At 42.5% G+C, this 25,936-nt stretch overlaps 1 protein-coding gene across 3 annotated transcripts in view; it reads left to right on the top strand.

Moving 5' to 3' along the window:
- Positions 1-1,035: 1,035 nt before the first annotated feature.
- The window catches only part of SETD4 (SET domain containing 4), a 48,502-nt gene continuing 23,601 nt past the window's right edge, over positions 1,036-25,936 (top strand). For 2 of the 3 annotated variants that reach the window (XM_035017656.1, XM_035017657.1), the window contains exons 1-5: positions 15,817-16,983; positions 18,503-18,932; positions 21,030-21,204; positions 22,619-22,700; positions 23,946-24,026. In XM_035017656.1, the coding sequence (XP_034873547.1) occupies positions 16,904-16,983; positions 18,503-18,932; positions 21,030-21,204; positions 22,619-22,700; positions 23,946-24,026 (848 nt within the window). In that variant the 5' untranslated portion in view covers positions 15,817-16,903. Of the gene's footprint in view, positions 1,249-2,865; positions 3,036-9,482; positions 9,579-14,284; positions 14,323-15,816; positions 16,984-18,502; positions 18,933-21,029; positions 21,205-22,618; positions 22,701-23,945; positions 24,027-25,936 lie in introns of those variants that run through there. The other variant, XM_035017658.1, reaches the window with a different exon arrangement.

Here is a 25,936-nt window from a genome sequence, read left to right as displayed (position 1 = left end):
CGGGCCCCTATCCCCCCTTTACTTTTCAATAAACTTAATTTTAGAATATATTTACTAAAAAGTTGCAAATATAGTAGAGAATTCCCTATTATTAACATCTTACTATTATTTGTCACAAGTAAAAAAGCAACATGGAACAGTAGTATTCACTAAGCTCCCTGCTTTATTTGGATTTTACTAGCTTTCCTCCTAATAGCTTTCTTCTATTCCAGGACGCCCTCCAGAATATCACATTACATATAACTGTCATGTCTCCTTAGTTTTTTTTTTTTTTTTTCTTTTTTTGGTTTATGAGAGATTTTGAGTTTTCTTGTTTTTCATGAACTTTGACAGATTTTGTCAAAGTACATGATCGGGTGTTTTTGGGTTTGTCTGATATTTTTCTCAGTAAGAATTGGGGTTATGGGTTTTGGGGAGGAATACCACAGAGGTGAAGTACCCTTCTTACATCTGGGGAGCACGCTACCAACATGATTTATCACCATTAATCCTCATCACCTGACCAAGGCAGTATCTGCCAGGTTTCTCCACTGCAGTTAATTTTCTTCCCTCTCCATACTGTACTCTTGGGAAGCAAGTCACTAAGCCTAGCGGGGAGCGGGTGGGCAGAAACTGAGCTCCATATCCAGAAAGGACTTGGAATTTGGAATGCACATAAGGCTGGGACTGGGGTAGCTAAGCTCCAGCAAGTGGAGTGGGGCGAGGCCAGGCCCTGGCCAACCGAGGGAGGGGTGGGGCGGGGTGAGGCGGAGGGAAAGGTTGCCAGGTAGGGCCAGAGGCGGGCCCCGGGGCGTGGCGAGGGTCGAAGGACCGAGGTAGGAGGAGGGGAGCTGGCGGCTTTAAGGCCCGGACTGTGCCGGCTCCGCGCCCTAAGAGGCCCCTCCCCTCTTCTAGGGAGGCAAAGACTGCGCAGGCGGACGCTACGGGGCGCAGCTTCCCTGCCTGAGTGCCGCGGGGTTTATTTACCCCTGACCCCCGCTGGGTGGGGCGGCCGCGGCGCTTCCGGGAAACTAGGCGCAGGCGCAGGCGCACGCGCAGGCGCACGCGCACGCGGGGAGGCGGCGGCCACGGCACGCCGAGTCCTCTGCCCGGCGACTGAGGACTTGGGTTGGTGAAGACTCGAGGCGGGCGTGCGCGCGCGCGCTCGGCCTCTCCCACTGCTGCTTAGGCCCCCTCCTTAACTCGCGTTCGTCTGGGGCGCTCTTTTCTCTGGGTTTCCTCGCGCGCTGGGCCCGCCGCCGCGCCGAGGTGAGCCGGAAGGACTTGCGGGGTGACGGAAGCTGGGGAACGCGGGGTGCCTGGGTCCCGGCGCGGGTAGCGCTGGAGCTTTCCGTATGTTTTCACTTTTTGGTGTGAAAAGAACAGCTCAGCTCGCAGACGCCCACCAGGCCTGGCGTTACGCTGCGCGCGGCCGTAACCCCCCGCCCCCCTCGCCCCCCTCGCCCCGTCGTCTGGAGATCCTCCAGCGGATGTCGCCCCAGAAGCTGTGGTTGAGGTGCACTGGGGGATGTGCAGAAGCCTGCGGCCGGAGTTGCTCCCTCCAGGGCCCGAGGCTCAGCCTCAAGTGCGAGTCCGAGGCTGGGGGGTTCGCCGTGCTGTCACCGGGCGTCCGGGTGCTGGCGGGGCTCTGGGCACCGGAGGGGACGAGCCGCGGTTGGCTCTGGGACCCGGCTCGCAGCCTTTGCGTAGATCAGGGAGCCTTCCACTGCTGCAGTGGGATGTTAATAGTGCCTGGACTTCTTGTTACTCATTTCTGTCCGGTATTTGTTAGTAGTAGATTTTAAAACCAGTTGTATGGTTAACATGCACATATATGCACATAGTAATAGTCATGTTATGTCGTTCATGTGCTCATACATATATAAGTCACAGAATAGGAGGATACGAAAGTAATTGTAGAAGCCCCCTCCTCAGGCACGTTTTTGAATAGCCTTCCTTAAATTCTCTTGTTTTATGAACATACAGAATGTGTCAGAAGCAAATCCAAAAGGGATCATTAAATGTTCTGCAACTTTATTTTTCATTTAATATATCTTGAACATTCGGACACCTTAGCACATACCTTCTTCCTATTTTTTTTTTTTAAAGATTTTTTATTTATTTATTTGAGAGAGAGAGAATGAGAGACAGCATGAGAGGGAGGAGGGTCAGAGGGAGAAGCAGACTCCCTGCCGAGCAGGGAGCCCGATGCGGGACTCGATCCCGGGACTCCAGGATCATGACCTGAGCCGAAGGCAGTCGCTTAACCAACTGAGCCACCCAGGCGCCCTACCTTCTTCCTATTAATGGCTGCATAATACTCCATCGTCTGTATCACTCTGGTGTGGTTAATGGATTTCCTTTTTTATGCTTCCAAAGAAGTAGCATGTAGAAACTACAATAGTAATTTTGGATTTTACGATCATTTGTTTCGCCTGCTTTCTTGGCTCTCATTCCCTCACTAATCTGTTGCAACCCTCCATTTACTTATATTGATTTCAGTATCCTGGTTTTAAGAACAAATCATTATTTTCTTCATATTAAAAGAGGGTCTTTTTTTTCTCTAAGACTTCCTAGCTGATGAGGGCTTCCTGGCTACCGTTTTTTCAAAGTATTTTAGGTTGGTGCTTAGTAAATGTTGATTAGAATTGAGCTGTGTAAGTCAGCAAAGCATACAGTTGTGAAATCGGTTATGAGGATTTCGATGATTAATCAGCATTTAGTAGGACCTCAAGATAAAACTATTTTAGAAGGACCGGTATAATGAGCATTGCCTTACTGCACAAGGAATCATGATTTAGCTCACAGTATAAATGTTTTCTGTACAAAAACACTTTAGAGAAATGGTTTACCAAATAATATGTTTGTGTATTTAAATCCTTGTAGGTATGAAGAACAGTGATTATTATACAGTTGGAAAGAAAGGCAAAGAAAATGCTTTTTGTTCTGGATTGGGCAACTGAACAGAAACTGCAATTTTAGGATGAAGAAGGGAAGAGGAAGAACAAGCCGGATCAGAAGACGGAAACTCTTCAGAAGTTCTGTATCAAGAGGAGGTACAGCTTTGATCTTTTGTTGCCAGGGATGAAAAGAAGGAATCCTTTGTTGAGTGGTGTTAACAGATACACATAGTTTTTCTCAAAGGCACATGGGCAGTGTCCAGAGAGAATATTTCCTTTTTTTTTTTTTAACTTTCTGTCAAGGTGCTCAAGGAGTATGAGTGTGCTTTGTTAATAATACTGATCAGTACTTACTGTAAGCTCTTACATCAAATTTTTTCCCATCTAGGGAAAATTAATTCTGCCATTCAAGACTCATTTCTGTTAGGATGCATGTTGAATAACTTATTTGGTAGTAGATAAAAGAGAAACTAATTCTGCTTATCTTCCACTATTTAACAATGCCATTTGAACATAATTTTGGAAGAATATATTCCATTTCAAGTTGTCTGGTTTAGGAAAATTGTTGAGAAAGTAATGCATGTTTTGGAATATGATAGACCTTCTAATTATCCAGATGCAATTATTTCAACCTGTATCTCATTTGTAATCTCATCTAACTCTAGGTACATTAGGTTTCCTAACACCTCTTTCTTAAAGAATACTCTTTTTAATAGTGTCATTATGTTCTTTTAAACCCTTGTGGGACTGTGAATATATTTCCTATTGCTTCAACTATGTCTTCTCTAGGGATGACTCCCAGGTTTGTTTCTAGTCCTGACCTTCCTTCTGACCTCCAGCTGCCTGTAGAATATCAGTGTTTGGATATAGATTCATCATTTCAGATTCTGTGTAACGGAGTCTGAACAAGACATTGCATGTGGAAGTGCTTGGCCAACTGGAAAGTACTACGTAAATGCAGTTGTTATTTTTGATAAAAATTAATAAAACACCTCCGAGTTGACCCCAAGCCTGTCAGAAAAATTACTAAAACTCCTAGTTGACCCCAAGCCTGTCTGCACCATCTGGAGCAGTCTTTTTAATATTTCCTTCTTTGCTCTCTCTGGCCAATGTCCTACTAAATGTCGTCTAGTTTTTCTTAGGTTAGCTTTACCCTCTGTTTACTCTTGGAAGATGATTTCAGGCGACTCTTCGCTGGTTTACCTACACTTTGTTTTTCTTCCCTGCTTGTTATTTCATTTGTTGCTGTGAGTCTAACTCCTAAGGAACTACTCATATGTTGCCTTTTTCATGGATTTTCATTCCCTTTTGCATGATATCTGTGGGCTCCATCCTGCCACTCCTGTACCAGAAGTATGTTCTCTCCATGCCGCTCCCTGGGCACACCCCACACATGTCTACCTCTGCCATTCCTCATAATCCTTCAGTCTAGAACACCTGTTTTCCTTCTCTCTGCTTATTCAGTTTTTCTCCAACCTTTAAGACTGAGCTGAGATCTTATACTTTTGGTAATGTCACTTTCAGTTTTCACTAACACCACCTTTTGTTATGATGCTTATTGGGTGTTATTCTTAAGGAGCTATGGTTTTTTAGTTGTTTCTTATGGAAGTCTTATTTCCCAACTAAGTTGTCAACTTTTGAAGTTGAAGAACATGTTGGACATTCCCCACTGTGGTTAACACAGTGCTGTGTGTATAGGAGTTGCTCATTAAACGCTCACTGATTAAATGCTGTTACTGTAAAATCTTGTTCTCTGATTTATGGTGGCATATTTTGGAAGGCTTATATCTTGGATCTTAGTTTTTTTTAATCATGTTTTTAAAAAAGTTTTATTGAGGTATAATTGACATACATGAATGTCAATATTAAAGTGTATAATTTGATAGATTTTGACATATATGTTCACATAGGAAACTCACCACAATCAAGATAATGAACATATCCACCCATCTCAAGAAGTTTCCTTGTTTCCCCTTGTAATCCTTTTCTTTTGCCCCTCTTTAACTGTACCTCCCCCCCCCATCCAGGCCACCACTGATCTGCTTTGCATCTCTGTTGATTTATTTGCATTTTATAGTTTTATATGATCACATAGTATATGATATTATAATAACATATAGTATTTGGCTTCTTTTACTTAGCATAGTTATTTTGAGATAATTGTGTGTATCAATAGTTCATTGTTTTTTAATTGCTGAATATATTCCATGATTTGTTTATCCTGTTGATGGACATTCGGGTTGTTTTCATTTTTTTTTGACTGTTAGAAATAAAGCTGTTATGAACATTTTTGTACAAGTCTTTGCATGGACACGTGATTTCTTTTTTCTTGGGTAAATACCTAGGAGTAGAAAGACTGGATCATATGGTGGGTGTAGGTTTAGCTTTTAAAGAAACTGCCAAACTGTTTTTTAGAGTGGTTGTGTAATTTCACATTTCTTTCAGCGGTTTATGAGAATTCCATTTGCTCCACATTTTTGCCAACACTTCCTATTGTCTTTTTGATTATAGCCATCCTAACGGTACTATCTTATTGTGGTTTTGATTTGTATTTTCCTAATGACTGGTGTGCTTATTTGCCATTTATATAGGCATTCTTTGGTTGACTGTGTAGATCTTTTGCCCATGTTTTTTATTAGCTGGTTTTCTTTTTCTTTTTAAAATTTTGTATTGTGGTTATAGTAAGGCATTACTTTTTAAAAAAAAATTTTTTTAAGATTTTATTTTTTTAAAGATTTTATGTATTTATTTGTCAGAGAGAGAGAGGACAAGCAGGGGGAGTGGCAGACAGAGGGAGAAGCAGGCTCCCCACTGAGCAAGGAGCCAGGTGCAGGACTCGATCCCAGGACCCTGAGATCATGACCTGAGCTGAAAGCAGATGCTTAACTGACTGAGCCACCCAGGCGTCCTGACATTAGTTTCCATTACATCTTCTTGCTGGCTCTTGTTTGTACTTGTGGTGGCTGTTGATTACTACACATTGGTTTTTTACTGCACTATCTTAGTATAAATTCCCTTCTATGTATTTTTTTGCACCTTTATTCTTTTATTATTTTTTGAGCTGAAAACGCTAATTATTTATTTATGACATTTAATTTTTAAAATTCCAGTATAATTAACATACAGTGTTATCTTAGTTTCAGGTGTAGAATATAGTATACATTACTCAGTGCTCATCAGGATAAATGTACTCTCCGTCCCCTTCACGTCTTTCACCCATCCCCCCACCCACTTCACCTCTGGCAACCATTGTTCTCTGAATTTGAGAGTTTGTTTTTTAATTTATCTCTTTTTTTCTTTGTTCATTTGTTTCTTAAATTCCATATATGAGTGAAATCATAGGGTATTTATCTTTCTCTGACTGACTTATTTCACTTAGCATTATACCTTCTGGATCCATCCATGTTGTTGTAAATGGCAAGATTTCATTCTTTTTTTGGCTGAGTAAAAATCCGTCATCTCTCAATGAACACTTGAGTAGCATTCATATCTTGGTTATTCTAAATAATGCTGCAGTAAACATAGGGGTGTAGCTATCTTTTGGAATTAGTATTTTTGTATTCTTTGGGTAAATACCCAGTAGTGGAATTACTGGATCATAGGGTAGTTCTATTTTTAATTTTTTTAAGAAACTCCATACCATGTTCCACAGCGCTGCGCCAGTTTGCATTCCCACCAACAGTGCACAAGGATTTCTTTTTCTCCATGTCCTCACCAACACTTGTTTCTTATTTTTGATTCTGACAGGTGTGAGGTGACATCTCATTGTGGTTTTGATTTGTATTTCCCTGGTGATGAGTGATGTTGAGCATCTTTTCATGTGTCTGTTGGCCATCTGTGTGCTTTCTTTGGAAAAATGTCTGTTGTTTTATTTTTCTTGACTTTTTCTTGACTACTGAGAGTTCTTTAGATATTGTGGATACAAGTCTTTTATCAGATAGGTGTTTTGCAAATATTTAATCATTCTGTGGTTTTTCTTTTCATGCCCTTAACAGTGTCTTTCTTTTGAAGAACAGAACTTTAAAATTTTGGTAAAATCTTGTTTATCAATTTGTTGTTTTAAGGATCTTCCTTTTGGTGTTGTACCTAAGAAATTTGCATAACCCAAGGTTGCAAAGATTTTCTACTATGTTTTCTTCTAGCAGTTTTATAGTTTTAGATTTTATATTTAAGTCTGTGAATAATTTTGAATTAACTTTATATATTGTACAAGATAGGACTACGTTCTTTTTTTTTTTTTTTTTTTGCTTAGGTACGTCCAATTGTTCCAGCAACATTTATTGAAAAAACTATCCTTTTTTCATTGAATTGCTTTTGCACCTTTGTAAATCAACTATTCATATATGTCTGGGTCTGTTTTTGGACTTTTTATTCTGTTTCATTGATTTCTTTGTTAGTCCTGATGACAGTGTTACATAATCTTGGTTACTGTAGCTTTATAATAAGTTTTGAAATCAGTATTTCAAGGTGTATTTCCATATGGATTTTAGAATCATTTTGTCTTTTTTTTTTGGCAAAAAATTCTGCTTGAATTTTGATTTGGATCATATTGAATCTATAGATCCCTTTGGGGAGAATCTGCCAACCCATAAAGAAGGTATATTTCTCCATTTATTCAGGTTATTGACTTGAGATCTTTTAAAAAATTTTTTGTTTTAATTGTGGTAAAACACACATAACGTAAAATTTACCATTGTAACCATTTTTAAGTGTAGTCCAGTAGTGTTAAGTACATTCACATTGTTGTCCAGCAAATCTCCAGAACTCTTTTCATCTTGCAGAACTGGGATTCTATATCCATTAAATAGGAACTCCTCATTCCCCTTTTTTCCCTGGCTCCTAGTGGGTACCATTCTATCTTCTGTTTCAGTGAATTTGACTGTTCTACATAGATTATATACATGGAATCATACAGTATTTGTCTTTTTGTGACTGGCTTATTTCACTTAGCATAATGCCTTCAAGATTCATCTATGCTGTAGCATGTGTCAGAATTTCCTTCCTAGTTAAGACTGAATAATATTCCATTGTATATATGCCACACTTTCCTTATCCATCTATTGGTTGATAGATATTTAGTTTTTTTCCTACCTCTTGGCCATTTTTGAGTAATGCTGCTATGAACATGGGCAAGTATCTCTTTGAGATCCTGCTATCTATTCTGGATATATATCCAGAATTGGAATTGCTGGGTCAATTCTATTTTTAATTTTTTGAGGAATCACCGTGCTGTTTTCCACAGCAGCTGTACCATTTTACATTCCCACCAACACTGCTCAAGAGTTCCAGTTTTTCCACATCTTTACCAATACTTTTTATTTTTATTTATTTATTTATTTATTTATTTATTTATTTATTTATTTGATAGTAGCCATCCTAATGGATACCGGGTGATACACATTGTAGTTTTGATTTGCATTTCTCTAGTGATTAATAATGTTGAACTTTGTAAAATATACTTATTAACCATTTGTATACCATCATTGGAGAAATGTCTCTTCAAGTCCTTTGGCTGTTTTTTATTTTTATTTTTTATTTTATTTAATTTATTTTTTCTTTGCCTATTTTTTTTAATTGGGTCTTCTTTTTTCATATAGGCCTTTACAGCTGTAAATTTCCCTTCTTCATAGTTCTGGAGGCTAGAAGTCCAAAATCAAGGTGTCAGCAGGATTGGTTTCTTCCCAGGGCTGTGACGGAAACATCTGTTCCAGGTCTCTCTCTTTGGCTTGTAGATGGCTGTCTTCCCCCTGTGTTTCTTCTATCATCTTCCTCTACGCATGCCTATGTCCAAATTTTTCCTTTTTATAATGACACTAGTCATTATAGTATTGGAATAGGGGCCACCCTAATGACTACATTTTAACTTGATTACTTCTATAGAGACCCTATCTCTGAATAAGGTCATATTCTGAGGTTCTGGGGGTTAGGACTTCAATATAGAATTTTGGGGGTACACAATTCAACCCATAATTGATGCCTTTTATTTATTTTTCTTTCATTTATATTGGCTAGAACCACTAGTACAATGTTGACTGGAAGTGTCTTGTTCCTTGTCTTGTTCCTGATCTTGGGAAAGCACTCAGTTTTTCGTCATTATGTCAGCTGTAGGTTTTTTTGTTAGGTAGTCATTATCAGGTAGAGGAAATTCTCTTCTATCCTTGCTTGTTGGCATTATTTATCAGGAATGATTATTAGATTTTATCAAATGCTTCTCCTGCATCTTTGAGATGATCATATGGTTTTTCTCTTTTAGTTTACATTATTTAGGTATTATTTATTCTCTTTTATGATATGACCACCTGTTTGAGACAGTTTTTATTTATTTATTCATTATTTTATTTTTTTTGAGATAGCTTGAGTGGGGTCGGGGGAGGGGCAGAGAGAGAGGGAGAGAGAGAATCTTCAGCAGGCTCCATACCCAGCGTGGAGCCTGATGTGGGGCTCAATCTCACGACCCTGAGATCATGACCTGAGCCGAAATTAAGAGTCAGATGCCTAACTGACTGAGACACCTATGTGCCCTTGAGACAGTTATTTTTTATAAATGGTGCTCTGATTATGTAGTGATTTTAATTCCTATTTTTTCTTTCTTCTCTTGATTAGTGAATGAGAGCTATAAGCCTGAATTTATAGAGCTTAAGAAGTGGCTGAAAGACAGGAAGTTTGAAGATACAAACTTAATACCTGCTTGTTTTCCAGGTAAGGTCTGGCATCAAATCAACTCTCAGGACTTTGCTCACATGAGACATGTGGGCCCAGGTGATGGGAAAGCAGGGGTAGTTCTTGAAGGTGGGCTGTATTCTCTGGGAACACATTGTGTGTCAGACTTCCTACTTTGTAGCTACAACATTTATTTATCCTTTGTTCTAAAAATAAATTGAAGTAGCTTTTGGAGAGAAATTCCAAAATGGTAAAATAATATTAAAAATTAAAAAAGGGAAGTGAGAATAGAAAAATAAGATGAAGGCAGGGATAAGGATAATACATGGAAACCATGATTCTAAAATCTTGTTGTATACCTGTCAGAGGTCAGCCACAAATTTGACTTATCTTTCCAACAGCCAGCCAATTTACATGATCAGTTACCTGAACCTTTGTATTCTATAAACAAAGCTAAACAAAACTAAGTTGTTTACTCAGCAGAAGTGCAGGTATTCCTGGAACTTAGACCTGAGGGAAATGTCTTCATTGGGTCTTCATAGGGAAGACATTTATGTAATGTGACCGGTGTCCTTATCATCATACTCAGTGTTTTTTTTTTTTTTTTTAAAGATTTATTTATTTATTTATTTATTTGAGAGAGAGAGAATGAGAGAGAGCAAGCACATGAGAGGGGGGAGGGTCAGAGGGAGAAGCAGACTCCCCACCGAGCAGGGAGCCCGATGTGGGACTCGATCCTGGGACTCCAGGATCATGACCTGAGCTGAAGGCAGTCGCTTAACCAACTGAGCCACCCAGGCGCCCATACTCATAGTGGTTTTAAGGGATATTTCAAACCATGCAGGCTGATGGGATTATCCCATAGCTCAGGTGAGTCAAGAGTTTTCTAAGGGAAGGAGGTGCTTATTCTCTGGTGGTGTGGCTGGAGGAGAGGTGTCCTTAGGGAGGCCTCAGCAGATACTGCTCCCTCAGCCGGTTTGTGGCTATGCTCCCCAGGTGTTAGAAGAGGAGCTCTCTGTGTGGCCCTAGCTTCAAAAGTCACCTAAGCAGAGGTAGATTAACAAAATTGTCTGGAATTGAGCTTGTCATGGAGTTTGGGTTAGCATTTTCTTCTGGAACATTCTCTTACTGAAGTTGGCAGCTTACTCTGGGTGTGTGCATGCATTCAGCACCACCCAGTTCTGTCCAGAAGTGGGCTTGAGGTCACCATGGGGAGGACCAAGATGCTCTTCAAAAGGATTCCAGGTCTGCTGTAGTAGAGACACAGTTGTGCAGTCAGGGCCTTGAAGTTCTACATCACAGGGCAGGCACAGACCTTTTACAGAAAATTAAATCGTATGCCTCTGAGTGCTCCTTTTGGACACTGAAATGATTAAATACCCATTAGGTAATTTAACTTTGAGCAAATTAACTTCCTTATACAAAATCAAGGTAAATGATTTACCACATGTGGCCTTGGTTGAATGAGATGATGTGTGTAAAGTTGTTCCCTACACATCATGATGACATTGGGCTAAAATCCTTGCTCTGAGCCATTACCTGTTAGGGTTGCTCCTATTTAAGATGGTAAACTATTTTTGTCACCCTCTAACAGAATGTTTAACTTTCTGTTTATGTGTGTCAAGAAGCACAGAAACAGGAAAAGCCACTCTCTTAGATTTTACTGGATGGAGTTCTTCACAAGATGGTCTAGAGAAAATAGTGTCAGGAGTGGACTTGTGCCTTTGGCTGATCTATGCCTCAGGGGTCACTTTGCCTTAAGAAGGATAGGATTAAAATGATCAAGCAGGGATTGGGATATGTTTAAGTGGAATGCCTGAAAAGAAATAATCTGTCTATAATGTGGAGCAGTGAAGAGTTAGCCATTTTTAATGGAACAGCTCTTTCTGGGCCTCCAGATTCATGGTCACAGAGGAGCTAAAGCAAAATGGTTTGGTAATGATCATAGCCCACTACTTACAGTTCTGGGGGGAAGGAGCCTTCTGTCTTAGTCAGTTTTGGCTGCTATAACAAATTACCATAGACTGGGTGACTTGACCAATTTCTTCCTCACAGTTGGGGGCTGGGAAGGCCAAGTTCATGGTGTGGGCAGATTCAGGGTCTGGGGAGGACTGATTGCAGGTTTGCAAATTGCCATCTTATAGTTGGGTCCTCACAGAGGGTTGGGAGCTGGACAAGATTTCTGGTTTCTTAGTGCTGCGGTAGGCACTGAATCCCATTCATGAGGGCTCTATCCTTGTGACCTAATCACTTACCAAACGTCCCCAAGTCCTAAGGCCATTACGTTGTGGGTTGGGATTTCAACATATCTTCCTTAAATGCTTTATATACCTTTAGCTCTTATTCTGATAGGAGGGAACGTTTATGGGAGTCTGTCAAATGTACAAAATTCTGGGGAATTAATCTTAGTTTGTGGAGGGGCAAGGCAAGATTCCTAAGTTGCAAGTAGGATTCACTCTTTAGACTCTCACCTGATTTATGCTTTGGGGATTGATCCCAGTATTTGCTTTTGCCACCAAAAGCACTGGCCAAATCTGGGTCTCCCAGGTGGATTTATGTATTTATTTTTATTTTTAAAAATTTTTTAAAGATTTTATTTATTTATTTGATACAGAGAAACATAGCGAGAGAGGGAACACAAGCAGGGGAAGTGGGAGAGGGAGAAGCAGGCTTCCCGCGGAGCAGGGAGCCCGATGTGGGGCTCGATCCCAGGACCCTGGGATCATGACCCGAGCGGAAGGCAGACGCCTAACTACTGAGCCACCCAGGCGCCCCCCCGGTGGATTTATGATAGAACTTTTCAGGTGCAGGGAAGTCTGTAATAAGCTTTCCTTTTATAAAAAGATCCTAAGGGCCACTTCCTGCCTTGCCTTAGTAAATGCAGGTTACTGTGATGTGTTCTGATACTGAACATTATGTTGTAGAAGTTCAGGTAAAGTATCTTCCAGATTTATTCCATATGCCGTGTTCTGCTCATATATGTATTTGAAGAGAAATTTCCACTTAACTTAGCACATGGGTCTTTTAAAGGATGACCCCATAGGAAAAAAAAAAATCCTTCCATTAGTAGTTGGTTCCAGGAAGGGTTCTGGCCCACAGGGATGATTAACTCTGCTATGGGACACATGGAAGAAATTAAATAAGTTTTTGAAACCAAAACCATGTGTCTGAACAGACAGTATGCTTCTGGGTTGATGGATGAGTTAGGACTCATCAAATCAGACTTGCCAGACACCTGATCCAGGATCAAGGCAGGAGTTCCCTCCATGAACTAGGAACTCCCCATAGTCCTGCAGGGCTGACCTTTGCTGAATTATATTCCCTCCTAGTTGAGAGAAAAAGAAAAAGATCAAGACCTATGAATTTGAAAAGATGAATATTCTGTACCCCATATAATAATTATAGGTCATAGGGTACCTAGGCCTGCTGGAAAAGCTGCTGACTGTTACAGGGAAGGAGCCTTGGGCTTAGAAGGGTAAATTTCTGGGCAGTAGTGATGTTGACAGTGCAGCTGGTGAAGTTACTTGCTGTGACTGCTCTGGCCGAGGCCTTGGCTCATGGGCAGGGGCTGGTCCTGGATCTCCCCTGTTGAGCTCACCCAGTCAAGGAGAGTCTAATGGCTTTCCTGGTCAGGGAGGGGAGGGTATAGTCTTTAGGCTTTGTGGGAGCTGAGTGGGTTTATTGGTCAGCCAGTCAGAGGTCTCAAGATCATCATTGGGAAACCTGGCTCCGGTAGTGGGTAAAAGTGGCTTGAGGGTCCAGCCTCGCAGGTTGGGTGGGCATTGGGAGTCAGCCCCCAGCACAACTGCGAGGCCCCAGGGGAGCGGGTCCAGCTTGAAGGGTCCTGTAAGACACCCAGTAGCAGATCTGTATAAAGTCGATGATCTTTAGGTCTTGACTCTGCTCTTCAAGGGTTATAAACCCAAAAGGAGGTCAGGACATTTTCTAGAACAGCTTCTTGATCCTCTCTTTCCCCTGAGAGTCAAAGAATGAGAGAGATACCCGGCTTCAGCTTTGTGTAATTTTGAGGTTCAATTGCATTTTTTAAAAAGATTTATTTGCGGGACGCCTGGGTGGCTCAGTCGGTTAAGCGTCTGCCTTCAGCTCAGGTCACGATCCCAGGGTCCTGGGATCAAGTCCCGCATCGGGCTCCCTGCTCCGCGGGGAGCCTGCTTCTCCCTCTGCCTCTGCCTCTCTCTCTCTCTCTCATGAATAAATAAATAAAATCTTTAAAAAAAAAAAAAAGATTTATTTGGGGGCACCTGGGTGGCTCAGTTGTTGAGCATCTGCCTTTGGCTCAGGTCATGTTCCCAGGGTCCTGGGATCAAGCCCCGCATCGGGCTCCCTGCTCTGTGGGAAGCCTGCTTCTCTCTCTCCCACTCCGCCTGCTTGTGTTCCCTCTCTGGCTGTCTCTCTGTCAAATAAAATCTAAAAAAAAAAAAAAAAGAGAGAGAGCACCAGCAGGCCAGGGGTGGGGGGAGTGCAGAGGGAGAGGATCTTCAAGCAGACTCCCCGCTGAGCACAGAGCCTGACGTGGGACTCAATCCCACGACCCATGAAATCATGACCTGAGCTGAGACCAAGAGTCGGATGCTTAACTGACTGAGCTACGCAGGCGCCCCAGTTCAATTGCATCTTTTTTTCAAAATGATATCCTTAAGATCTTGAAGATACCATAGGTTTTTTTGTTTTTTCTTTTTTTGGATATTGTAGGATTTACCCTTTTTTTCTTCTTTGTGTCTTAGGTACAGGAAGAGGGCTGATGAGCAAAACATCCCTGCGGGTGAGAATTTCTCTTATCCTTGAAACCTAATGCAGATTTTGCTGTTTTGCTTTTGTGGTTCAAATCAAGTAAATTAAAAATATTTCAGATACACAGCCATTTTTTACCTAATGATAGGTTTGAATACAATTGTGTCAGTTAGCTTTAAGTTTGCTGCATAGAGGAGACAGACCCAAAGTAACAGCAGAAGTTTATTTTGCTCTCAAGTAAACAAGCCTGGCTGGGCAGACCTGGGCTGGTGTGGTGATCCCATGGCCGTTTGAGGCCCAGACTCCTCCCAGCTCTCTGTCCACATCCTAGAGGAAGCCCCACACCCTCAGGTCCAGGGAATAGCTCCTGGAGCTTGAGCAGCAAGATGGAACAAGGGGGTGAGGAAGGGCAGGTCTCCTTCTTTTAAGAAAATTCCAGGCCTGTCACATCTGCCATGGACGAGGTACACAGCCCCAGCTGGCTGTGAGGGAGGTGAGACGTGTCCTTTCCTGGCACAGTGACCTCCCGGTAGGATTGCATTAACGGCAGGAGGAGAGAAGACATGTTGGTTTGGCAGCTAGCCATCTCTGCCACAGCAAATTGTATAAAGCAGACCATATTTTAAATGTGCCAGGGGAGGGAGCGGTTCTCATCTGAGAGCGTGTGCTGGGTACGCTAAGTATAAGCCTGAGTGAGCCTAAGCCTGGGCAGGCAGCGGGCAGAGCTTCGGAGCCTGTCCCAGGATTGCCTTCAGCTGGTGGTGGGACCCCCCGGCTTGTTTTCTCACCTGGAGAACGAGGAGGTACATGACATAGATGATCTCCAAGGTCCATTTTAGTTCTTTCTATGCTATTTAAAGGATATCTAATGCACAATTTTCTGTGAAGCTAGAAATTAATTCCTTGGGGCGCCTGGGTGGCTCAGTCGTTAAGCGTCTGCCTTCGGCTCAGGTCATGGTCCCAGGGTCCTGGGATCGAGCCCCGCATCGGGCTCACTGCTCCGCGGGAATCCTGCTTCTCCCCTCCCATTCCCCCTGCTTGTATTCCCTCTCTTGCTGTGTGGCTCTGTCAAATAAATAAATAAAATCTTTAAAAAAAAAAAAAAGAAATTCCTTATTTTTAGTTCCTTAATTTTATTTAATTTTATTTATTTTTATTTTTTATTTTTTTTAAAGATTTTATTTATTTATTTGAGAGAGAGAGAGAATGAGAGACAGAGAGCATGAGAGGGAGGAGGGTCAGAGGGAGAAGCAGACTCCCTGCCGAGCAGGGAGCCCGATGCGGGACTCGATCCAGGGACTCCAGGATCATGACCTGAGCTGAAGGCAGTCGCTTAACCAACTGAGCCACCCAGGCGCCCCTAGTTCCTTAATTTTAAAATCCATCTATGTAAATACACATTTAGCCTAAAGAATGGTACTTTTTAATGTTGTAATTCTCTTATGCCACTTTTATTTTTTTATTTAAAACTTCTTAATTGTAAAATATGTATGACAAAATTTATCATCTCAGCCATTTTTAAGTGTACAGTTCAAAAATATTAAGTACAGTCACATTGTACAATATTTTTATTTTTTGAGGGAATATGTAATTGTGTTCTGACTATTTTGGGAGGGGAAATATACTTCTCATGTGTATGGCAGTAAATGTAGGTAGTCTTTGTTTAGATTATGAAATGATAATTGGCAGTTGCTTCACATCTGCTTTCAAATATGACCTTTGGTTAAGCTTTTTGAAAATTGGGACATATTTTACGCATAGTGAAATGCACAGATTTTAAGCATCCAGTTTGGTAAGTGTTGAAGATGAAGAGATTTACTCTAGTCAGGATACAGAACATTTTATTAAGTGGCTTTTTTAAAATCAGAAAATTGCGGGTTGTTGGAGCAGGAAGGGACTATAGTGATTGTCCAACTTGATCTTGATTTACAGATGAGGAAACCAGAAATTGAACCCAGATTTTTGGCTGAGATTTTTAACCAACTTAGATGCCAGTTATAATGAAATCCAAGATCTTAATTAACATCAGGCTTCTTAATGCTTTGTTTGTTTCTGGTGTCTGTGACTTGACATCTTAATTTTTCTTCTATGTTTCTATCTCAGTGGGAGGAACTGAAAACTATACTTCCGTAAAATGAGACCCATGTGCTGGCTGGGCTGCCCTTTTCTTAGTCTAGTTGGCACAGGTTATATGGAGAGTAGGCCTTTGCTGGGAATAGTCGCTGGACACATGGATTTCACCAGATAAGAGTTGTTTTGAGTGGTTTCTGCCTGCTTCCCATAGCACTATTTCCTCGTGTAAGAAAGTGAAGGAGTGATATGATTTGTCAAGAGTGTTTCCACATTCTTTTCTGATGAAGGGTTGACTGCTAGTGGATGTTAGTCACATAATTAGCCTTTAATTCTTGTTGGGCTTGTAGTACTTGTTCTTGGAGCAGACTTGCCCGCAACCGCCAACTCAGGGGCTTGGGAGCCACACTGTTGGTGGGCTCTTCGGTGTCTGTGGTTGGGTTATCCTGGGTTCTTAGTGGACGATTGTGGACTCAAATACACGGTCCTCCTCAAAACATGGGTGTTCTAAACTTCACTTTCTTTTTGGTAAGGAGGGACAGATGATTATTTCGTTGCCTGAGAGTTGCCTGCTCACCACGGACACAGTGATTAGAAGCTACTTAGGGGCGTACATTGCTAAGTAAGTGAACGTATACATGCTCGTCTGGTGCAAGCGCTTGTCTTGTAAAGTCTACAGCATTGGCAGATAATGTCCTCTAAGGCAGAGTTCGTTAGGACCAGCCCCTTTGTATACCTCATACATATTTGAAATGATTCAGAAGGTTTACTCTGTGCTTGAGTTTGTTCTTAATTCATTTTAAGCTGCATTTTTAAGGGTTTTAATAGGCTGCCTGGGATGTGGGTTTGAATCCTGATCTATCACTTACTAGAAAATGAAGATAAAGTGGGAGAATAGATGTCAATCATTCTGAGTGCGTTGACTCCTCCTAGCCTGTTCTCCATCATAGTAGGTCTCCACAGATGTTACCCTTATTTTCACCCTTACTGTATTTACTTGAATTCTCCTTCAACTACGAAGAGCTGTTGACATTATGACATTATGTAGTTTTGTTTAGCATAGAAGAGAGGAGGCCAAAATAGGAGAGAACTATTTTCTGGCTTTTGTTATAGTGGGCCTTTGTTCTGGGGGACTTTCTGAGGACAGAGTGAGTGGGATCCTTAGCAGAAGGGGTTTCTAAATTATGAGGGTTGTAAGATTGTATTGTTTCTTAACTCAGGGTCTAAGTTCTGGACTTTTAACCTCCTTGGCATGTTTTTATGAGGGCAAATGTATCTGAGTAGAAGCAGGGATGTTCTTTGTATTAACATTTTCTGTATCATTCTGAAATTTTGAGTAGGATATTTGGTAATATAGGAATCTGGACTTTGAGGGATTAATGAAAACTTTTCTAAATACATTCATGCAACATTAGATACTGCAGTGTATAGTTTGTAATAGAGTGGGTAAATTTAGGAACTAAAACTTTAGAACTGTATCAAATATATAATAAGCTGATTCAGTTTTCTGTCTAGGTTAGAGTCATACAGTAGAACTTTTTGCAGGAATAGAAATGTTTCACTCTGCTTTATCCAGTATGGTAGCTGTTAGCTACGTATGCCTATTGAACGCTTGAAATGTGGCCTACATGACTGAGGAATTGAATTTTAAATATTATTTAATTTTGAATAACTAAAACTGAAATAACTACGTGTACCCAGTGGTTACTGTATTGGGTGGGGCAGGTTTAGGTTCTTTCTGCCAGTTTTTTCCCCCCACCAAGTTTGATACCCTTATCCAAGTGAAATAAGTGAACTTGGAGCAGAAGCTTTAAAACTGGAGAACCAAGTTGGAAGCAAAGAGATTGTTTATAAAAAGGACTCTCTTGCAAGCAAAGGTGGTACTTGGGTTAGTGAGACAGTCCTTGTCACTCTTTAGTGTGACTTGTTTAGGGCATTTACATCGGGATGCGCTCTGGAGAGGAAAGTCTTGAGGAAGCAAAACCCTCTCTTGGGTGCACGGAGTAAACGCGGGAGTGCAAGGACAGTTTGGCCACAGCCCCTCTGGGAGCAGAACAAACCACTAGGAGATCTGTATCTCTGGCTTATTCCATATTTTAAATAAAAGTAATTCTTTTAATCCGGCTTGTATTTTTTAAAAGGTGGCAGCCTCCTCCATCTCCTCTGCTGGCTCTGTGCACCTTTTTAGTTTCAGAAAAGCATGCTGGGGACCAGTCTCTCTGGAAGCCTTACCTGGAGATTTTACCGAAGGCCTACACCTGCCCTGTATGTTTGGAACCAGAAGTGGTGAACCTGTTGCCCAAACCTTTGAAGGCAAAGGCTGAAGAGCAGAGAGCCCGCGTGCAGGAGTTCTTTTCTTCCTCCAGAGACTTTGTCTCTTCCCTGCAGCCTCTGTTTTCTGAGGCTGTTGAGAGCATCTTTAGCTACAGTGCCCTCCTGTGGGCTTGGTGCACGGTCAACACCAGGGCTGTGTACGTGGAGCACAGGCAGAGGCAATGCTTGTCCGCAGAGCCGAACACCTACGCGCTCGCCCCGTACCTGGATCTGCTCAATCATAGCCCACATGTCCAGGTGAGAAGTCAACAAGGGTACACATGTTCTGTTTTGATAGGAAGGACTCTGACATGTAGAACCTGACTTTGAAACTATAGAGTGAGGTGTTGCTGGCTTCAGGTAAACCTGCCTGCCACCAGGTATTTTCCTGTCTTTTCGCCCAGCCCCCCTTTCCTTTCTGGCATCCCCTCCCCGTGTTTTCCCGCTCTGCTCTCCAGGCCAGTAGAGCTCAGTGCTATGTCCCCTGAATGGCCTTGACCAGCAGCACTCCCTCCATCCCCCAGCTTTGGTGCAGAGTCCTCTTTCCTCCTCCAGTATGGGGAATGAAGTCCAGATTGCTTCCCTGTCCCATTCCCTTTGACACCTGGTGCTGTCGCTGTCAGCGTTTATCTTTGCTGTGATCCCCAGTTGACTTGCTCTCTCCCTCTCTGAGCTGTGTAAGGATGGGGACTGTGTGTTATTTCTCCCTGTAACCCAGTGCAGGGCCAGGCATGTAGTAGGCACCTGATAAACCCTTACGGAATGGGTGAATATTTGTAGGGAGAAGGAGTCTAGGAAATATTAAAGAGTCCCTCTTTGGGAGATAGTCCTAGATCTCATCTCCAGCCCTTTTCCCCTTTGGCACATAAAGGAGACGATTATATGTGTAGGCATGGTAGGGTAGGTGCCTGGCTTTGAGGACAAAGGTGTCCCTATGTTGGCTCACCTGTAACCCGTTCAGGGTCCAATTAGAGGTGCACTGGCTGGGCCCTTGCTTGTGTGGTTCTCTTCATACTGCACCCCACCTGGAGAAGGTTGGCGGCACCTGGCTAGCCCACGTACTGGTGCGAGGTGAGCGTAGGGAGACCCATACTGTGCTTTTCTCAGGTGGAGGCAGTCTCCTTGCCTGTCTGCTTGTACTGTTGTAGAAAGATGCATTTCTGATGGTATTCAGCAAAGGAGATGGAGGTTAGATGGCCATTTGTGTGACTGATGGTGATGAAGTAATGTTGGGAGCGTGCCTGAGATAGGGTGCTGGGCACAGGGACCGAGCCAGTCCTGCCTTTGGTGGCTTTGTCTTTATTGGGCTGTTAGTGCAGTTGTGCTCCAAGCCAGTGATTTGACGGCGATCGTAGGGGCCCCACAAACTACAGCCTGTAGGCATGTGGCCCAGGGCTCTGGCAGAGCCTAAAATACTTGCTCACCGGCCCTTTATGGAAAAAGATTGCTGACCCTTGGTCTAAAGCGTATTACAGCTGAGGCCTTTAACTCAAGGCAGACCATGGCCCTAATCTGTTGATGCTGCAAGCTGGGGATTTCAGCCCCGTTCCTTATCCTTGTCCTCATTGGGGTTTACTGTGTAGTGTGGTGGCCTCAGACCTTGTACCCACGCCTTAGTGTGGAGGGCAGGTGGGTCATCTTGGTCCTTTCCTCTGTTACCTGTTAACAGAATTGTCACAAAATCCATATGATTGTGTCAGCCAATATCCTGCTGCTCAAAGGCTGTGTATTGTGAGACCTGAAATTCATGTGCTCCTTTGACATCTTTGGGCATCACAGGACCCCAGGGGCCTGACTGTGAGTTCCTCTGCTCTCCCTGGATATGGCCCCCACCCAGAGGGAAAGGCCCCATCAGCTGGACTAGCCGCACCCTGCCTGGCCCTCAGCCTGACGGTTTCCCCTCCCTGCCTGCCTCTTCACATGAGCACTCACATCTCCCTGCGGGCGCCAGGGGGTCACCTCCTGTTACTCCTAAGCCTGCTTCCCATGGCCCCTGCTGGTCACACAGCTTGCTTTGAGATTAGCCTCCTGTTATCAGCCCCTGCATGCCTGGGGTGTCCTTTCCCTCTAGGCTGTATATGTGACTAGTGAACTGCTCTCCGGCATACCTGTCCATTTTCAGGAGTCCTGCGTTTGGCCATCCTGAGAGCCCTTGGGCAGGACCCCCTCCCTCACTGAGCAGGGACGTGGAGGCACACAAGAGCCCCAAGTGCAGGGCTGGCATTTTCCCACATGTGGTTAAATTCACCTTGTGATGAGTGTTTGAAAGCTGCATCTGACTGTAATACAGTAAACTTAGTATTTTCAGTTTTATGCTTGGCTTTAAAAAAAACCCGTAACAATTTTCCTTCCTAGGTAAAAGCAGCATTTAATGAGGAAACTCACTGTTATGAAATTAGAACGGCTTCAGGCTGCAGGAAACATGAACAGGTGTTCATCTGCTATGGCCCTCATGATAACCAGCGGCTGCTCCTGGAATACGGATTCATTTCCGTCCAGAATCCTCACGCTTGTGTTCATGTCTCGGAAGGTTGGAACCAACTTTCTTCTTACTAAGAAGATACACTTCTTTTTGTTATCCCCATCTGGGGATGTGGTTTTTTTAAGTTTTAAAAAATGGCAAAACCTTAAAATGTGTATCATTTATTTTCCCCTAGATAGGGGAAGACACTCACTGACCATGTACTTTGAGTGTTGAAGTGAAAAACAAGGCTCCGGTCAGTACTGAGGAAAGGAAGAAGTGAGAAAAGTTTTGTTGCATTAGGTCAGACAGAAAAAAGGAAGACCCACTAAGGGAAAGAATATAATATTAAAAAGATGGGAAGAAATGGTAATTTTTGAACTGAGACATTGTCACTGTCACTAAACGCAGGATAGATTAGAGAACAAAAAATTAAAAATGTTAATTTAAGCACCTACTGTGTGAGGCGCTGTACTAATGACAGGGATAAATATATAGTCCTTGTTTTGGGGGTTTAATACCATGATGAAATACTGATTTCATTTATGTTTTTCTGTGGCCTACTAATTAGCCATCATCGGTATTACTATTTTAAAAAAACAATTTAGCTATTAAATTTATGCTGTGGAAATTCCAAATATTAATAACGGTGCATAGAAAAATGTTTCTTTCCCCTTTCTCCTGAAGCAGCAGAGAACTAGTTTTGTAGGCCATGAAGAAATATGGCCAGAGATTTACTGAGTATATAATTTGGGGTAGTTTTAATATAAATTGTAGTGGAAATAGAAACTTGTTCAAGGTGAAACTACTCCATCCTATGGGCAGAATAATAATGTTATTTCTCAAAATAGAAATTAAAAAACAAAAACTGGGCCTTGCCAGGTCTCTTAGAAAACTAGCTTTGAGATTAGCCTCCTTTATCGGAATAATATTGATGACCATGAAATACTGATTTGCAAGCAGTTTGAACAAAATCTACATTTTAGTTATTTTTACACTTAAAAAACCAAAATGTAGAAATACAAAAAAGAAATTTTAAAAGTAGAAAAACCAGTCATTACTCTGCTACCCCAAAAAGCTTTGTTAATTTTTACATGTTCACTTTGAATTGCTTATGGTTGTAATCACTAATACCCAGTTTTGAATTCTGGCTTTTGAAAACTTACTGTTAGAAACAATTCCTCATGTTTGTACAGCTCCTATACTTTTGATGGGTGTAACTTCCCGCATACTGCCACTGTCTTAATTACCAGGTTTTGTGTGTTGAGGTTGTGGATGTTTTCTCCCCTGCCCTGGAATTCTGTAGCTTTTCAGGGGCTAACTAAAGATCTCATTGAATTGGACTCACTGGAGCTTTTTGGTGTGAATTAGGTAAAACTGTTTACACATGTCTTGATTGTTGGTGGAACGGACGGTAATTTTAGAGGGTTCACACTTTTGTCTGATGAGACCCTAAATTTCTTTCTTTTTCTTTTTTTTGTAGATATACTTGTTAAATACCTTCCATCAACAGATAAACAGATGAACAAGAAGATTTCCATTTTGAAGGATCATGATTTTATAGAGTAAGTGATTTCTCTGTCTCTTAAAATTATTCCTTCAGGAAACTTTGATGAGAAAATTGAGGTAGTGTTTCTGTAGGTATGAGCTACCTCCTGACTTGTTGACAGGTAGGTATTTATTGAGCATTTACTATGTGTAGTAAATTGTGCTTGATGGGGGGCACGCAAGGAGTGTAAGATGCTTTTCAAGAAACTTACTTGGGGACATAAGATACAAACTTGAAGTATCATTGTACTAAAAGAAAGCCCTATTTATACTGAGTGGTAGCCCAGTGTTTGGCTCCAGCACATGGTCAGTGGGATGCACTGGGCTCCTGTAGGCCAGGCTGATCCTCAGTTACCAGCAACAGGGTGCACGTGCTTAGGGCGCAGGGCTGGAGTGGTGGCGAGGTGATTCCACGCCAAGTGGAAGCTCTCTCTTTCAGAATTTCTTCTGTAAATAAAATCAAGTTTTACGTGGTCCAGCAGCAGTGTGAGGCAGTCTGGCTGTGGTGGCTAGCCTTTGTTTGGTGCCCAGGAGAACTCTGCTTCTTCATCTTTCATCGCACTAGGACCTGTGGCACCGGCCCTCTTCCTCTGGCTTCCTCAACCAGATTCAGCTCCTTACCGAAATTAAATGGGAAGTAGTTTTTTACCCCCTTTTTAAAATAAAAGGCTTATTTATTTGAGCGAGAGAGAGAGAGCACGAGCAGGGGAGAGGGAGAAGCAGATTCCCTGCTGATCAGGGAGCCCGTCTCGGGACTTGATCCCAGGACCCTGGGATCATGACCTGAGCCGAAGGCAGACGCTTAACCGACTGAGACACCCGGGTGCCCCTTTTACATTTTTTTTTTTAAACAGAATTTTTTTTTTTTTTACTCTGGCTTTATTTTTAAGTATTTGCTTTTCTTCGGGCACCTGGGTGGCTCAGATGGCTAGGCGTCTGCCTTCGGCTCAGGTCATGATCTCAGGGTCCTGGGATAGGGTCCTGGGATCGAGTCCCGCATTGGGCTCCCTGCTCCTTGGGAGCCTGCTTCTCCCTCTGCCTCTCTCTCTCTGTCTCTAATGAATAAATAAATAAAATCTTTAAAAAAAAAAAAAAGTATTTGCTTTTCTTTTCTCTTTTTTACTTTGCTCTTTTGCCTTTGTGACCAAGACACAAGTTACATAATGTTTAGCCCCTTCAGAAAATGTTTAGCTCTTCAGTCATTTGCCATGGTGTCATGAAGTACTGAAATGACAGGTGTGTTATTTGTTTTTATGCTTTAGAAATTTGACATTTGGATGGGATGGACCATCTTGGAGGTTACTCACAGCTCTTAAGTTGTTATGTCTGGAAGCCGAAGAATTGTAAGTTTCGTGTGTGTTGGTCATGAGCTGTAGTTACAACCTGGATATAACCTTGGAGCTTCTGTTGGTTTACATTCAAATACCCAGCCTGGGAGGAGAAAGGAATGCCATTGTACACCGGGAGGCTTATTCTTTATGGAACTTGACCATGCCCTGAGCATTGCGTTGCACTTTTAAGTTTTCATCATTTCTGGAATTCTGGTCTTAGAGTCATAATCAGAGTACATGGCCCTGAGAATTTTTTATTCTCAGGTATTTTTTCCCTGGTGACCTGCAGCTGGTAGAGTAAATTGTTTTTTTTTTTTTTTTAAAAGATTTTATTTATTTATTAGAGAGAGCGAGCTCGTGCGCCCACGCGAGTAGGGGAAGGACAGAAGGAGAGGGAGAGAGAGAATCTCAAGCAGAGATTCTGTGGTGCCCCGGAGTGCAGATCCAGCCCCCTGCTAAAGGAGAGGCCTGGATATTTGGAAATATCCATGGGGAGGCAGGTAGAGGGGAACCCCTGGTGGAGACATGCGTCTTGGTTAGGCTCCTTAATGTTACCTTGAGGCTGCCGGTCCCTCCCCTAGCATGGAAAGGACTGTCCGCTGCCCGGTGCAGGGACCTCCTTCGCCAGGGTCCACTGCTTAAGACAGGCTCAGATGAGAGAAACCTTATGAAGAGAGGACTTGCTGAAGATGGTGACCCCATCCTCGGGCGGTTGGGAGGACTAAAGAAGTTAATGCATACAGATAGCCCTTGCACGGTGCCTCAAAGTAGTTGGTGCTCATTCAGTAACTCCTGTTGGGATATTGCTGACCTCTTTTTCTGTAGGGACTCAGGGAAAAAAATTTCTCCCTCATCTCAACACCAGAAATAGTCCTGTTTATTCTCAGCAGATGGTGTGTTTTTATCTTATAGCCACTGTGGATTCTGTATCTGATACATTTCCTTCTCTTTATTGTTTGCTAGAAAACTCAGTGGCAAATTTGTGGCCCATCCAAATATGCAGGATTTTAAGGCATGCAATTTATCCTGGTTGTATCTTACCCTTCCTCCTTTCACCTTTCCTTTGTCTTGTTTTCACTGTCCGTTCATCTTACTGTTTATTTCATTTCGCGTGTGCCCACGTAAGTGTCTTTAAGTCCTTTGTGGAAAAAGGTATGAGAAGTCACCCCGAGGCCCCTTTTCCTGCCTTTGAGTTACTCCTAACGGTCTGCCACGGTGTGGTAGAACAGGCCCGTGGTGGTGATTCTGCCGGATGTTGTTTGCATGCTGTTTGTACCTCTCCTTAGCTTTGTCACCTAGGGTGAGTTCTGTACCGTTCCCGATTCTGTTTGTGGTTAACATGGGAATACTAAATGCTTTCTTTGCTAGATAATTGTGAAGATTAAATTAGGTAATTGTTTTCCATGAAACACTATGCCTGGCATATAGTGATTTCCTTCCTTCCTTCTTTTCTTTCCTGAGAACGTAGCCATTCCTGAGGTTTCCATTGTTGTCTCTAAAGCTGAAGACTTTTAAGACTTTATTCCATGTGTGGCTTGTCAGCTGTTCTGAATTTCTGAGTGACTTCTGTATACTTCCACTCTGATGTGGTAGTTGTCACCTTACCTTTCCCTTCCTAAGCCATTGCACTTTGGATTCTCGGCATCCAGAATCTATTCCTCCATCTTCTTCCTCTCTGCTTAGTGCTTCTTGTGAGTGTGTGGATTTGGCTCTGCCGCCTTCTGGCTCAGCGCCTTGCTGTGGCTCCCCCTTGCTTACCCTGAAATGTTTCTGCTCCTCTGCCTGCAGAAAGTTGGCTCCACTTGCCCCCTGAGCCCCATTTCCTGCATATTTTCATAGTGTAAAATGGGAATGACCTGCAGAGAAGGGCTTCACTGTAGATTCCTCCTTCCGTCTCCAGAGCATTTTACCTTGTGAAACGT

Source organism: Mirounga leonina, unplaced genomic scaffold (assembly GCF_011800145.1).
Source record: "Mirounga leonina isolate KUSES-001 unplaced genomic scaffold, KU_Mleo_1.0 Mir_172, whole genome shotgun sequence".
Classification (NCBI taxonomy): domain Eukaryota; kingdom Metazoa; phylum Chordata; class Mammalia; order Carnivora; family Phocidae; genus Mirounga; species Mirounga leonina.
This window is presented reverse-complemented; position numbering and strand designations above follow the sequence as displayed.